The 15,750-nt window shown below is 38.8% G+C and overlaps 3 protein-coding genes and 1 long non-coding RNA gene across 5 annotated transcripts in view; 2 read left to right on the forward strand and 2 right to left on the reverse strand.

The window, feature by feature from the left end:
• The window catches only part of LOC108371238 (trypsin-1-like), a 25,800-nt gene extending 23,375 nt beyond the window's left edge, over positions 1-2,425 (forward strand). The window contains exons 1-3 of one of the 2 annotated variants that reach the window (XM_017626745.1): positions 795-1,127; positions 1,192-1,393; positions 1,474-2,425. In XM_017626745.1, coding sequence (XP_017482234.1) covers positions 920-1,127; positions 1,192-1,393; positions 1,474-2,068 — 1,005 coding nt within the window. In that variant the 5' untranslated portion in view covers positions 795-919 and the 3' untranslated portion in view covers positions 2,069-2,425. Of the gene's footprint in view, positions 1-794; positions 1,128-1,191; positions 1,394-1,473 lie in introns of those variants that run through there. The other variant, XM_017626744.1, reaches the window with a different exon arrangement.
• A 597-nt stretch (positions 2,426-3,022) lies between these two features.
• Positions 3,023-5,583, reverse strand: LOC108371239 (uncharacterized). The gene is made up of 3 exons (XR_001848730.1): positions 5,574-5,583; positions 4,557-4,559; positions 3,023-3,160 (listed from the first exon to the last, which is right to left on the reverse strand). It is a non-coding gene; the product is annotated as an uncharacterized LOC108371239 (long non-coding RNA).
• A 1,365-nt stretch (positions 5,584-6,948) lies between these two features.
• Positions 6,949-10,736, forward strand: tgo (Aryl hydrocarbon receptor nuclear translocator homolog tgo). The gene has a single exon (XM_017626747.1). The coding sequence runs from the start codon at positions 7,263-7,265 to the stop codon at positions 9,204-9,206; it is 1,944 nt and encodes a 647-aa protein (XP_017482236.1). The 5' UTR covers positions 6,949-7,262; the 3' UTR covers positions 9,207-10,736.
• A 2,006-nt stretch (positions 10,737-12,742) lies between these two features.
• Positions 12,743-13,170, reverse strand: Sf3b5 (splicing factor 3b subunit 5). The gene has a single exon (XM_017626743.1). It carries the CDS (start codon positions 13,060-13,062, stop codon positions 12,805-12,807), a length of 258 nt encoding a protein of 85 aa, XP_017482232.1. The 5' UTR covers positions 13,063-13,170; the 3' UTR covers positions 12,743-12,804.
• Positions 13,171-15,750: the final 2,580 nt, after the last annotated feature.

Genomic DNA, 15,750 nt, shown 5'->3' on the forward strand with positions numbered 1-15,750 from the left:
TTTTTTTTGACAGTTTTACTAGTCCGAGTCCGAGGAATACGGGATTGCACCTATAGTTGCAAACCGGTTGTTGTGTATACGCTCGTACACAAACAGAACTGACAATTCTAGTAAGATTTTTAAGAAATATTCCAGGTATGCAGTTAGCTCATTAAATTTTGGTATAACAAAATGCAAGTTTGAATTTGCTAGAAAATCGCGATGGTTTTTGGCAATTTTTTTCATGCAAGTTCTTCAATAGTATGTTCGGCAATTAATTTGGTACGGAGAAAATTGCGATTTTCTAGCAACATCAGACTTGCACTTAATTATACTAAAATTGAATGGGCTATATAACTGCAATCTTGGAATTTTTCTTAAAAATGTGATTAGAAGTGTCAGATCTGTTTGTAAACGAACGTATGCAAAAGAACCTATGCGACAAATTTTTTGCGGGAACCGATGAGGGTTAAACGGACCGAGCTGCATCAAAATTGTTATATAAAAAATGCTGACTTGTTCCCTTTGGTAATTAACGGATTCAAATAACGGTTAAATTTTGACGGAAAAATGGAAAAATAATTTTAACGGTTAAGTTATAATACTTTTAAAGATCAAACAACACGTTTTTGGTTGTTCATACTTTCGACAGGTAAGACTTTTACTATCTCCAGGGAAACATAACAAGTTACTGCTGTGTTAAAGTATAAGCATCGGTGTAAATTTGAATGAATTTCAAAAACGCCGAAGCCATGGTTGGCAAAACATGACGAAAGTTTGTACATCGATGCTCCTTCTTTAAGAGAGCAGTAAAGTTTCTTCAAGTTATTTCCAATATACATATCTAAGCTCCAGATCTCGATTCAGGCTCCGATTTGAAGTTTTGAAAGCTGGCTAAGTGTATTAACTGACCCTTTGGTTTTTCTTTCTTTTTTCCAAAATGTTTTCTACCAAAGTCTGTGACAATGCGGTGGGTGAATGTAAAGAGCTGCAATATTGTCCTGACATTTTCACCCACCTTGCAACCATGGATACCAGTTCGATACCTTTTTGCAACAAAGTATTTGGCATAGTTTGCTGTCCTCGGCCGGGGATTGCATTGGATACTCGTTTGGGAAACAGCGAACCAACCACTTATGCAGAAAGGGGTAAAACCGCTGATACACATTAAGAACCCTTAAAAATATTCTGACGAAAACTTTTATTTTCCAGCTTGTTTCGAGTATCAGAAACTAGCGCCCCCCTTTTGTCCACAAGCACTGATATATGGTGGCGAAAGGGCCGCGCCAAAGGAATTTCAATCGATTGCGTTGCTGGGATCGAAGGACCAGGCTAGCGGCCAGATAGAGTGGCAATGTGGCGGTACTTTGATAAGTGAGCGCTTTGTAATTTCCGCGGCACATTGTTGGCGACGGTAGGTACCCGCTTCATGCACAGCAATTACTTAAGACCCCACACACACACATAAAATCACCCGTTTTCCTCCATTGTCAGCAAAATTAATGTCATACGACTGGGTGAACTAGATCACAGCACTACAACCGATGGCACTCAAACCCAAGATTTTACCGTGCGCAATGCTATTGTACATCCAATGTATTATTTTGAGCGTTACAATGATATCGCATTAGTTGAATTGGATCGCGATGCGACACTGAATGAGTATGTCCTGCCCGCCTGCTTGCCCTCAAAGGATGCGATATATAAAAGCTTCACAGCTGTTGGTTGGGGTGAAACTGAAAAAAAGATATCATCTACGCATTTGTTGAAGGTGAAATTAGATTTGTTTGCCGGAGATGAGTGTACAGCATCTGTGACGGCCCAAACAGAGTTGGAATGGGGCGTAAGGGTGCGGACGCAAATTTGTGCTGGTAGTCATCAGAGTGGCTTCGATACGTGCTACGGTGACTCCGGTGGACCATTGTATGTGCCACATCCGAGTTATCCTTGTATGCTGCAGTTGGCCGCGATAACTTCCTTTGGATACGAGATATGTGGCACTGCCGACATTCCGAGCATTAATACGAAGGTAAATTTGTATCTAGACTGGATTGAGAATGTGGTGTGGAATGCCACAACATCTTTATAGGAACGTTCCTTATTGTCTACTTATTGTGTACGGGAGTATGTACATAAGAGTGCCTCGCGGGTTTTCCGTCGGAATTATTAAAACTATTATATTTAAAAACTTTCGCTAAGATTTCCGTCAGCTGCAGTTCATATCTGGCAATCGACATGCTAAATTTTTGTCGCTACAATTCTCTAAATGAAAAGCAGTGTGTAATCAGCCAAATCTGGCAGAATCGGGGGCATGTAACTAGATGTTGCGCGTTGCGTGTTGCGTGATCAAAATTGGCGATAGCAAATGTTGGAATCCGCTGCTGGAACAATTTGAAAAGACCTCTAAAAATCAAGTTTTTTATAAATAAAATTACTTTCTAAAATTTTTTTTTTAAGAAATCATCTGAGATGATAGAAGAACATAAGCTTAAAAGGACATTATACAGAATGCTTAAATCTCTATGGTAAGGTGGGAGGAGATGTCTTTTCACGAAACCCTCCTCGAAATTACTTTTAGGTTACTAGACTACTGGAGCATATTCCAAACTAAGGTTTCAGCTATCAGGGAGGCTATAGAGAAGCTTGTTCTGTTTTAGTGATAGCTGCAATCAAAGCTCTGAGCTGAGAATTTGGATACAAACAAGCTGGAGAATCAAAGTACGACTTGTTGAATTTTCAGGCAGACGTGACTTAAATGAGATGAGAAACAGTCACGAAGCGTCTACTCTTCGAGGATAGAGGATACACCTTACGTTGGGGGGCTCTAACCGGGCACTGTTTAATAGGAAAAGATGCAGAAAGGGGTTGCATGCCTTTCCGAATATAATGCAGTAGCTGTAAGAACTACGAAGAGGAGGAAACTATCTAATATCTCCTATGTAAATTTGCCGCACTGTGTAGAAGCAGGCTGCGGAATCTGAGATCATCGTTTCTGGCCGACCTTAGTGATGTCTGATGAGATGCAACAGAGACNTTGCATGCCTTTCCGAATATAATGCAGTAGCTGTAAGAACTACGAAGAGGAGGAAACTATCTAATATCTCCTGTGTAAATTTGCCGCACTGTGTAGAAGCAGGCTGCGGAATCTGAGGTCATCGTTTCTGGCCGACCTTAGTGATGTCTGATGAGATGCAACAGAGACACGAAACGGTTGCACAGTGTCAAACTATGGTAACACTATGCGCCTTCTATTCGTGACCTACGTGTACTGCAAAGGAAATAATTGATATAGAACATTTTGTGACTTTAGTCAATTTTTTTTAACAAAGTAATGCATGTCCATGGGCTCATTTTAAGGCCGTTGTCCTCAGCTTAAGAAATTTTCTTCTAGTGACAAGTAATGTTTTTCGTGTATGTATGTATCCATACCAGTCCGCAGCGTCCACTCACCAGTAGCAATGGCTAGCATTTTAAATGTGCTTCAGTTTTCAAAAAACCATCTCAGTAATAGGTTTTACGCCGGATTTGGAACCCGCCGCTTATTTAAAAAAAAGCTCACTAAAAAATAATTATCCATATGTTGACGACCATCGAAAACTAAACAAAGATATAGATATGCACCTGCAATGCCCGGATTGTCCTAATGAAGGTGACTCCATCCAACTGGATTTCGCAGAAAAATACAACGCTGCATCACCGCAATTTATGGAATGTGATGGACAGCGCATGGATGTGTGACACATCTAATACAGCTGCCCTGATACGATGTAAAAATTCGGTTTAGGATTTGTGGTTTAACAGGGACTCCGACGTCTTGTCTCCAGATTCGCCCTCAGAAGTGAACGAATTGCCACAATCCGCNCTGTGTGACACATCTAATACAGCTACCCTGATACGATGTAAAAATTCGGTTTAGGATTTGTGGTTTAACAGGGTCTTGTCTCCAGATTCGCCCTCAGAAGTGAACGAATTGCCACAATCCGCCTAAAAGTTAAGTTCCACAATATCAGCTTAATTTGTGCACACGCTCTGACAGAGGAGAAGGACGATGAGACCTTGGACCGTTTCCAGATCATTTTAAAAGAGCGTACGATCGCTGCCCCATCACGTCGTCTAAATCGTGCCTGGCGACTTTAGTTGCAGGGTGGATGGAGAAATTTTATTTTCTCCAACAGTTAGTCCTCACGGGAATACTTCCCATAATGGAGAGTTCGCCACGATATGGGATATGTTAGTTCGTGGTACCAGACACCGGCATCGAATAGGCCACTTGGATTTCACCGACGTAAACAGGGTAAGTCAGTAGGATAGATAAAACGTCAAACCCCAGAAAAATGAAAGGGGGTTCCAAAGGGTAGTCTCTCTCGCCGCTTATATCTAATTTCTAGAAATTTTGTGGGTTCAAATCAAAGGATACCAGATATGTAGCAGTTATGCACTTCCTAGCTGAACTCACGAGGAANCCCAGAAAAATGAAAGGGGGTTCCAAAGGGTAGTCTCTCTCGCCGCTTATATCTAATTTCTAGAAATTTTGTGGGTTCAAATCAAATGATACCAGATATGTAGCAGTTATGCACTTCCTAGCTGAACTCACGAGGAATTCCAACAGCTTCTGGATAATGTAGTGGAATCCGTAATAGATAGACACCCAATAATTCCAACGACCGACTACAAACCTTTTCCTCGCTAGATTTAGCGCTGGTTAGCTGTGGGGGAATCAGGACTTTTCGCCGGAACAGTAAAGAGTTTATCATCGACCTCACGTTTTCGAGTAACATACTGACTAGGGACATTAAATGAAGCGAACACTACACACACAGTAACCACCAAGCCGTTATTCTTGACTTAGTAGAAGGAAATGAAAAAGGGGCGCGAATCCTAAAGAGAGCAGCCAGGCAGGGCCGGATTGTCGCTGAACTCATATCTGAAAAATATGCACGGCATTTTAAAATACATACACCTATTGTCCTTTCATAAGCCGCACAGTGTGCTTTTTGAACACTGCACTCGAATTAATCGTAGCGCTTCCGACAGAAGCTGCATTTTGATACGAAACAAAGTGGTTTTGAAATCCCTTTCAATTGTGGTGGCCACTGAGCCACAATTATCACTTGACATTAAAAAAATTGGTCAAAAGTAGTGTTCTTCGAAAAAAAAGCAGAAAAATACACGGGATTTATTCAAAAACCAAACTTTTATGCATTTTTTGTTATACCAGTAGTATAGATTTTGAGACGAGCAACAAAATTCGAAGAAAAATTTGAACACCTTAATTTAATAAATGTATTATTTATTGCATTTTTTTCTATTTGAATGCAGCTGTGCATCCTTCGCTCAATTTTATATCCCTAGAACAATAAGTGCAATTCAAGACCTTTAATTTGAGCCAAGGTAGAAGTCTCTAGGCCCTCTGAGAGCCAAGTTATAACAACTTTAAACCAAACTTCCGAACTGCTGTACTAGTTTTTACTCCGAAACCAGAAAAAAAGCGTAAAATGTCGAATGAAATTCCGAAGTTTAACTTTAGAATAACTTAGCTCTCAAAGGGCCTAGAGACTTCTACCTTGGCTGAAATTAAAGTTCTTGAATAGCACAAAAACCGACTTGTTGTTCGAGGGATACAAATTGTGTGAAGGATGCACAACTGCATGCAAATAATGAAAAATGCAATATATAAGGCATTTTTCAAATTAAGGGGTTGAAATTTTTGGAATAGTGTTTCTCGTCTCAAAATCTTTAATATTAGTATAATAAAAAATCCAAAAATTGTTTTTTTTTTTTAAATATATCCATTGGATTTTGCATGCTCTTTTTTTCAAAGAACACTATTTTTGTCCAATTTTTTTAAGGTCAAGGAGTGGCTGTGGCTCAATGGTAATATTTTTCCTTGAATTTTCTTCTGTTGAAAGCGCTACGCTTAATTGGGATGAAGTGGTATAAAAGCACACTGTGTGCCGTCGGGTTTGCTCGAATATCTCATTTTTCAGTCGAGAAATGTAATTTTGAAATTTTTAAATTACTACGGTGTACTTTTCTCAAAAACATATGATTTGTAAAAATATAATAATATAATTCATCTATAAACTACATATAATATAATAAAATAAAATGTCTATAATACTTGGGCGTACAAAATTTTTGATTCTTAATCCAAAAAATTTTAATTTTTTAAATTCTAAACAAATTCTCTCTGGCATTTGGTATCTATATTTTTAATTTACATTGCATTGAATTTTTTAAATATCTTTGAAATTACAAAGTCCTTTAAAATAAATCCTGACGTCAGAGAGAAAAAATAAAAACGCCACTCAGTAAATCAACCCTTCTGACATATTTTGTTATCCTCGTATCCTGCTTTGTTTACTTTTACTTGAGAAATGACTTCGCCTTCGGCAATGCGCAATCTTTTATTCTATCATTCTTGAATTCAAATTTTTTTCTCACTGTGCCGATTTGAAAATGGAAAATGCGTGTAAGCTGGCAGCACTCTAGCTGTCATTTCATATGTAAGTGGAACATATTGGATGCTAAATTTTAGACGCTGCCACCTGTATTTAATTAATAGATGTTTCGTCAAACTCTCCTTTTGTTCAGAATTTGTTGCATTTGTTACATAAACTTAACATTTAAATAATTAACTTTTTATTGAAAAAATATTTAATATCTCAGATATCATATTTATTTTATTTTCCCCTCAAGTCACTGCTGCAGATTCCTCATTTAAACACAGTGGCAGCATTTTGGATGTCTACTACCGTGTACAGTCAGGTTTTGTTGTAAACATTTGTACACATTTCTTGTAGAAATTTTCGTGTAAATTCGTGCAAAAATTGTTTTTTCAACAAATAAACAGCAATTTAAAAACATGCGAAAAGTATGCAAATATTTCTTGTCTAGGATTTGGTCGACGATTTGTTAATATTTGGTCTTCACTCAACTCGCATTGGTTTCCAAGAATTTTNTAAAAATTGTTTTTTCAACAAATAAACAGCAATTTAAAAACATGCGAAAAGTATGCAAATATTTCTTGTCTAGAATTTGGTCGACGGTTTGTTAATATTTGGTCTTCACTCAACTCGCATTGGTTTCCAAGAATTTTGTTGGTTTTTTCTACTACGTAGACAAAGTGGTGCACCTTCAGTTTGTCCGCAGCAAGTACACAAAAACAACCATAGTGCAGTATAAAGAAGCAAACGCTGCTACAACGACAGCAATCGACCCAAATAAGAAAGAACCAATAGCAGATAGTCTAACCGGCGGTGTACTCATTAAATATTCCAGTCATGGATGAAGCCAATATGCAGGATAAGGAACGGTTCGCGAGTCGGGAAAATCATTGTGAGATCGAAAGACGTCGCCGTAACAAAATGACGGCCTATATTACTGAACTATCGGATATGGTGCCAACATGCAGTGCTCTTGCTAGAAAGCCTGACAAGTTGACCATTCTACGCATGGCTGTGGCACATATGAAGGCTCTACGTGGCACAGGAAATACTAGCAGCGATGGCACATACAAGCCATCATTCCTTACTGACCAGGAACTGAAACATTTGATATTAGAAGCAGCAGATGGATTTTTATTTGTAGTTTCATGCGATTCCGGTCGTGTCATTTATGTTTCAGATTCAGTGACTCCTGTATTAAACTATACGCAGAGCGATTGGTACGGCACCAGTTTGTATGAGCACATCCACCCTGATGATCGCGAAAAAATTCGTGAACAATTGTCGACACAAGAATCACAAAATGCAGGTCGAATACTTGACCTTAAAACAGGCACAGTAAAGAAAGAAGGTCACCAATCATCAATGCGGCTTAGTATGGGTGCACGTCGTGGTTTCATTTGCCGCATGCGTGTAGGAAACGTAAATCCTGAAACTATGGTTGCGGGACATTTAAATCGTTTGAAGCAAAGGAATTCATTGGGACCGTCACGCGATGGCACTAATTATGCAGTAGTGCATTGCACTGGATATATTAAAAATTGGCCACCAACTGATATGTTCCCTGGGGTACATATGGAACGGCCCGTAGACGATGATATGCACTCATCACATTGCTGTCTTGTGGCTATTGGACGACTGCAAGTGACCTCAACAGCCTCTAATGACATGACCAACTCGAATAATCAATCTGAGTTCATCACGCGCCATGCAATGGACGGCAAATTCACTTTTGTCGATCAGCGCGTCATGAATGTGCTTGGTTATACGCCAACTGATTTACTCGGAAAGATCTGCTATGATTTTTGCCATGCAGAAGATCAGATGAACGTGAAGGACAGCTTTGATCAAGTATTAAAGCAGAAGGGAAATTTCTCTTTAATGTATCGTGCACGCACCAAAAGTGGTGAATACGTTTGGATACGTACACATGCGAATGCATTTCTAAACCCCTATACCGAAGAAGTCGAATACATTGTATGCACCAATAGCTCGGCAAAGACACTTCACTCTAGTGTTGCACACGACTCCAACACTCCAGATCAGTCGAATGCCGAACACGTTTACGTAGCGCCGGGCGTTGATTACACATTGCAGGCACGTCGAGATGTCACTTCATCCGCTACTACTGCTGACGGCATGTACAGTGCACACGGCATGATCGGTTCGCACATACCGCCACAAGCTGCACTCACAGCCCAAGCTAACAACGTAGCTCGACCTGGTTCTGCACACAATCCTGTAACTTATAATTATGATGCAACACATTCGCCTTTGGGTGGTTATCCACCAACTGCGGGGGGTCCTTCGCCGAACACTGCACATATGGCAAAAATTCCGAAAGCCAACAGTTCACCAACACCCGCTGCAGCGACCTGGACAAACCTACGTCAACAACAGGCCGTATCCGAGGGCTACCAATACAATCAAACCAGTCCAGCACGCTCCCCCAGTGGCCCCACTTACACACAACTGAGTGCTGGTAATGCACGACAGGCAACCTACCACACCGGCAGCAGCGCACAAGCGGCGCCACCACCACCCACTAATGCGGCCGGCATGTGGGGCGAGTGGCAAAATCCCGCTCAAGCTCAACATCCACATGCAGCGCATGTCGCTGCTCACGCCAATCACGGACCACATGCCGTCCACGGAGCACATGTGCAAGCTGGTCAGCCACAGGGCCAAGAGTTCTCCGATATGCTACAAATGCTGGATCAAAGTGGCACAACTACTTTCGAGGACTTAAATATCAATATGTTTAATACGCAGTTTGAATAGGTAGTAAGGATGGTAGTAAGAGCCCTATTCAAAGAAACAAAACTTCAGCACGTCGAAAACAAAGCTATGCATAAGGCTTCTCGAGGCAATATGTCGTATGAAAAAGATAAGTTAAAAGTATTAATATAAGCAATGCAATTACTTTAGTTTTAAATGAATTTGAAAAATAAAATTACTAGCTCTGATCCAGTACTCCATGAATTTACAGGTTTTTCCACGAACTTGTGGAGTTGAGTAGAGAATGAAGTTGCAAGGTTTTACCCGAAATTTTTCTTCTGGTAATATCATGAAAAGTTTCAAGCGATCACTGGTTGACGTTTTTACAGGAAACATGCTTTTTTTGTTCCCGTACTTTTTGTTGTTACTCACTTTTTACTCTCAGCTCAGAGAGTAATTTTCCTGTTTGACATTTTTAGACGATTTTGCACGAAAAGTATTGGGTTAGAGCTACTAATGGCACAATATAACGTACATTATGTATGTACGTATAAGAGAGAATAGTATTACGTACAATTTCACAAGAAAAAATTCTTTAAACGGTGATGTAAGGGCAATTCCGAAAATGGAGAACATCAGTGAGTTCCACGGGTGCTCATACATTAAAACACGTCATAAAACGGTGATCGTACTTAGCAGCACAATGTTTTTTTTCTTGTGGGTTTGGCACGTTTAAAGGAAAACCCTGAGATCGTCACGTTCTCGTCTCGATTTTCAGCTTTTACATCTTTTATTTTGTTAACTCAAGCTTTGTTTAAGGTCACAATGAAGAAACGCCAACAGCATAATGAGGCAATGACTTATTATTGTTCTAAACTCCATTTAATTGTTTCTTTTTTTTATGTACGTATGTAGATCGACAATGAGCTAAGTATGTATCTTGGCAGAAATCTACAAATAAAAATACGTAAGTAACAAATAATTACCAATGGTTAAGGTTTTCCAAGTAAATAGGTAAGCAATACCTTGAAAAAATTCAATTGAGGCGCCAAAAATTATTTTTTAGTTCTACGAATGGCTTTGGGGTATCTTATGCTCACGTGTATAAGCACTCTGTATTTAGCTTTCTGCCCTACAATCGTTTTATTAACTAAAAAATCTTTATGTAAACATGTACATATATATGTTCATATGTCACTTTAACAGTTACATACGTACATGGTCAGCAAATTTTAAAAACGATTAATTAGCAAGATTTGATTGCCATCGCACACAAGTTTTCCATCATTGGTCTACTCTTGTTAATAATTTTTGCTTTCGTTCTAAACAATGCGGTGTTTATTTAGCAAGTTGGTTTAAGTTTTTAAAGTTAAAGAGCTATCAAAAAAAATTCAACGAACAAAACTAATTAGCCCACTTTTTAAGCTTTTTAATATAATATGTATTAGCATGTGCTAAATTTATATACATATATAGATGCATGTGTATGTATGCGTATAAGTAGAATATTAAACTATTTAAGTTCTTCCTCGAAATATATATGTATGTATCTTGCAATCACAAAAAATATAGTAATGCATTCAATTAAATAAATTTTCGTGTAAATTAATTGTAAAATATGCAAATTTTTCACGCGATAATGTAATATTATTTTAAATAAAGCATTAATTTTAACTAAAAATATTATATTAAAGCCACGTAAAAAGAGAAAAATTATTGTTGTTGCAACATCATAGAAATTGCCTAAAGCCTTTTGAGGAATGCTACTAACAGGTCTATTCTGCGCTGGTAATAAAAAGTTTGTAACCGGTAAATAAAGTTCCTGTCAATTTTTAAACCCTTTTCGCATTCTGTGTACTCTTGTAACCGGCAAATTTTGTTACAATCTCATAAGCTGGAAATATGTAATGCCAGAATTTGCACAATTCTTCATAGCTGAATTGCTGAATACTTTAACTGCATTACCAACGTTCCTAGAATCGCGGTGACAAGAACTGGTAACATTTTTTGGTAATANTATTAATTTTAACTAAAAATTTTATATTAAAGCCACGTAAAAAGAGAAAAATTATTGTTGTTGCAACACCATAGAAATTGCCTAAAGCCTTTTGAGGAATGCTACTAACAGGTCTATTCTGCGCTGGTAATACAAAGTTTGTAAGGTCGGTGTTATGCAGAAATTTTGTTTGGCAAACTGCGTGCAATTGTTGTTGCAGCAAACTCGGAGAGAGCGAGTTTGACGACTCTCACAGCAAACTAATTTTGTTTGGTCAAACTGCAGCAAATTCGGTGTTGTCATATACAAAAATTTTAAATTTTGCGCGTTATGTACATCTGAAATTCTCATTTCGTGTTGGCAATAGCCATGAAAACCATAATGAACGTGCAACCCTGTGCCAAACTCGACATAACCACCTCCGAGCAAACTAAGCAGCCGCCATTTAATTTGGCAAACAAAAGTTTGTCTGCATAACACCGACCTAACCGGTAAATAAAGTTCCTGTCAATTTTTAAACCCTTTTTGCATTCTGTGTACTCTTGTAACCGGCAAATTTTGTTACCATCTCATAAGCTGGATATATGCAATGCCAGAATTTGCACAATTCTTCATAGCTGAATTGCTGAATACTTTAACTGCATTACCAACGTTCCTAGAATCGCGGTGACAAGAACTGGTAACATTTTTTGGTAATACAATTTTCCGGTTACAAAATCTTCGGTAACGTGCAGAATAGACCTGTAAAAGTAAGTCCTTGGCCAAATACAAACATGGATTTTTCCCGTTAGGTTGTCTGACGTAATGTCTAAAAAAGATTTGGTTTTGTTGGGAGTAAACACCAGCAGAAAGATGCACGATCTGGAAACTCTGCCATAGGGGGAAAACTCTGTAAAGCTGTGCGAAAACAAATGATTCGCGTTCGCGCAAACACGGCAGGTTGCCTATTGCATCGAATTCCTCTGTCGTATCGCATTACAGAGTAGCCCCCTGCTGCACTCAGCGATACCCCGGAATAAGAATAGATGTGATAATAGGGGATGTTTTCCAAAACGAATCAAAACAAAGTATTAGTACCTTTTATTAATCATAAAATATAAAATTTTATCACGAGTTTCATTTTCCCCGAACCGGTTCACTTGTTTCCGTGTATTTACTTACTGACGGAAGAAAAATTCTCCAACCAACCAAGGAAACCAAGGAAAAAGTGTAAATTTGCAATTAGGTACGCAAATGTAGTGCTTTTGCATTGTATTAATGCATTTTGGAAAACAGCCAAGCTCGCCCACAACAGTCTTGCCTATGTAACGACCAAATTTGTATCTGGGCAAGGACTGTCACTACAGCAACTCTCCGCAAAAACTCTGTGGGAATTTGTACACTGTTACAACAACAGGAGTCCTAAAGCCAGAGGATCACGTCGTTCAATTCCTAAGCCTCGAACTACAGATACTATTCGGAATCCAACCCAAAAAACTCAACAATACTATTGTGCATAAAAAAAGATTCAACATATAAGCGTCATATCTGCCAAAAAATTTCTTACTTTATCTTGACTCAATTTAATCTTGGTTGTCAAACAAGAGTCCTGTAATAGTGCAAGTTATTTCCTTTCTTGTTAATCCAAAATTTATTCAGTAAAAAATCAAACATTCTGTAAGTAAACTAGTCTTCTGCTTTCTCTGGCGGTGGTCCACACGGCTGTAACATGCGTTCCATTAAATTAAATCGGATTCTGGCTTTGGACTCATTTTCTGCAATAGCGAAATAATTCAACATGTCGTAGTGTCCCATATAGCTAGCGAGGGAGTCCCGGTGTTGATTGGTGAGCCACTCAAACTTTGTTGTGTCTGCATGCCCAGTACCGATGTATTTACTTTGCAAATGTTCCAACTGGCTATGGATGTTATACCTTTCACCCATATTTAATATAGTTTTTTTTAAGTAAGGGAAAACGGATATGTCGCTTTTTGCTAGCAAATATACCAATTTTGTCAAAGTTCTGTCCCACAAAATTTACAAATATTATTAGAGATGTGCTTACGTGGGGTCTCTATTACCGATTGTTCTTCTGCGATTAGTCTGTGTTCAGACACGAAAACTCCAGTTGGTTATTATCGGCGATTTCTCTTGGTGTTGCCCTTTGCATTCACGAACTGTTTTCTACGCAATTATTGTTGTCAGCTGTGAACCGCCAACTTGAATTTCTCAGATGAACGAGAATACAAAGTGTGTTGCCCGAGTAGAAGCAACTCGGTACCAGTCCCCTCTGACTAGAGAAACTTTTGTTGCTAATTTTCTGCAACTTCTCTTTTGGTTTTGCCCTTCGCGTTCACACAGAACAATTCTTTTGTACACAATAGTTGTTGTCAGTTGTGAACGGGCAACTAGAATTACTCAGGCGAACGAGAGCAACTCGGTGCCCTTCCCCCTTTCTCGTCCCTTCCCCTCCCACAAGTAACGAGTTGCCGCTACAAAAGTTTCTCTGTCTGAACCTAGACTAACCTCGTCGCTCACCCCGACCATGATTCAATAATACAAGGTTCGATAAACTGACAGTTGTCTCTCTCGCACCGCTCCCTTAGCAGTGGCACCGTGTTGCTTCTTTGCAAATTTACATGGAAACAGTGTAGCTTTGGTGTGAAATAAAAGTATAAGCTTTTGTGCAATATGTTTATTTGTATATGCATATGAAGCATATTTAACTGATGAAAACATAAGCATTGGATGTTTACATCAGTCTCATAGTAGTCTTATTTTAATTTTGAGTCATTTTGCAGTTTTTATACGGCTAAATAGCATATAAATTACGTAATTCACGTAGATATATCAATATTACGTTCAACATTTCGTTTAAAATGCCAGATTTCCTGCAAATACATTAGAATTTACGAAAGGAATTTCACTACTAATTGCCTACTTTGCGTACTTTTCTACTACCATTTTCGAAACAAGGGATTGCATTCTTGCCCTTTCTCTGTCCTTCGTAAATGCAACCTTTTGTAAGGGAGTGTCAAACCGCAGCTGTCAATAATTATCTAACCTTGTATTATTGAATCATGACCCCGACAAGTTTCGTGTACCACAACAAAAGTTTTCGTGTCTGAACATCGACTTAGGGCCATTTTCACCATCTCTGGTTAACACTAATCCCCAGTTAAACNGAACGAGAGCAACTCGGTGCCCTTCCCCCTTTCTCGTCCCTTCCCCTCCCACAAGTAACGAGTTGCCGCTACAAAAGTTTCTCTGTCTGAACCTAGACTAACCTCGTCGCTCACCCCGACCATGATTCAATAATACAAGGTTCGATAAACTGACAGTTGTCTCTCTCGCACCGCTCCCTTAGCAGTGGCACCGTGTTGCTTCTTTGCAAATTTACATGGAAACAGTGTAGCTTTGGTGTGAAATAAAAGTATAAGCTTTTGTGCAATGTGTTTATTTGTACATGCATATGAAGCATATTTAACTGATGAAAACGTAAGCATTGGATGTTTACATCAATCTCATAGTGGTCTTATTTTAATTTTGAGTCATTTTGCAGTTTTTATGCGGCTAAATAGCATATAAATTCCGTAATTCACGTAGATATATCAATATTACGTTCAACATTTCGTTTAAAATGCCAGATTTCCTGCAAATACATTAGAATTTACGAAAGGAATTTCACTACTAATTGCCTACTTTGCGTACTTTTCTACTACCATTTTCGAAACAAGGGATTGCATTCTTGCCTTTTCTCTGTCCTTCGTAAATGCAACCTTTTGTAATTGAGTGTCAAACCGCAGCTGTCAATAATTATCTAACCTTGTATTATTGAATCATGACCCCGACAAGTTTCGTGTACCACAACAAAAGTTTTCGTGTCTGAACATCGACTTAGGGCCATTTTCACCATCTCTGGTTAACACTAATCCCCAGTTAAACATCGTTACCGACGTTACTGACTTCATGCATATAACATTGTGTCGACAACGTCGGTAATGATGTTTAACTGGAGATTAGTGTTAACCAGAGATGGTCAAAACGGCCCTTAGGGACTTGAATTTCGATGCGGTAGTACTGCCGATTTCGCTGCTTTTCAAATCGACTTATTTTGCCGGCCGTCTTCAAGCGCTGAAAAATCTAGACCGCAAAAAGTACGAAGCATACTCTTCCTCGCATACCGGTTTGCGACGTCTCGCCTGCTTTTGAATATCATTTTTGTTGTTTGACGGGTATTTCCTCATTTCGCAGAATTTTTCAGAGTAGAGGTGGTAAATACAAATTTGGCCTGAAAAGATCGAACCTTCTTCTGGCGCCATTTCGCTGCTTGAGCTGACGGCCTTTCAGCTGAGCTATTCAATTAAAATGGCAAGGAGCTAATAGGATTGTTCGTCGAGCAAAAAATTTGTACGTATTTGTACGAATTATCACGATTTTTGCGCAAATCGCGTTCGTGCAGACCAAAAAATTATCCAACACTCAAAAATTGTGGGAGCAAAGTGACCGTTCTCTTGGAGAGAAGTAGCAAATTCTTGCTGGAAAAAATTTTGCCCGCAAGAATTTGCAAACACGAAAAACATGGGTTGTGGCGCATGGTTGCATTTTTGTCTACAATAATTTGAATAAATT

This window comes from Rhagoletis zephyria, unplaced genomic scaffold (assembly GCF_001687245.7).
Source record: "Rhagoletis zephyria isolate East Lansing unplaced genomic scaffold, Rhagoletis_zephyria_1.1 Rzeph_scaffold_04816, whole genome shotgun sequence".
NCBI classification, from domain to species: domain Eukaryota; kingdom Metazoa; phylum Arthropoda; class Insecta; order Diptera; family Tephritidae; genus Rhagoletis; species Rhagoletis zephyria.

Bases quoted from the DNA above. Each gene is read 5' to 3' on its own strand.
- tgo (XM_017626747.1), top strand. From the start codon at position 7,263: ATGGATGAAGCCAATATGCAGGATAAGGAACGGTTCGCGAGTCGGGAA.
- Sf3b5 (XM_017626743.1), bottom strand. From the start codon at position 13,062: ATGGGTGAAAGGTATAACATCCATAGCCAGTTGGAACATTTGCAAAGT.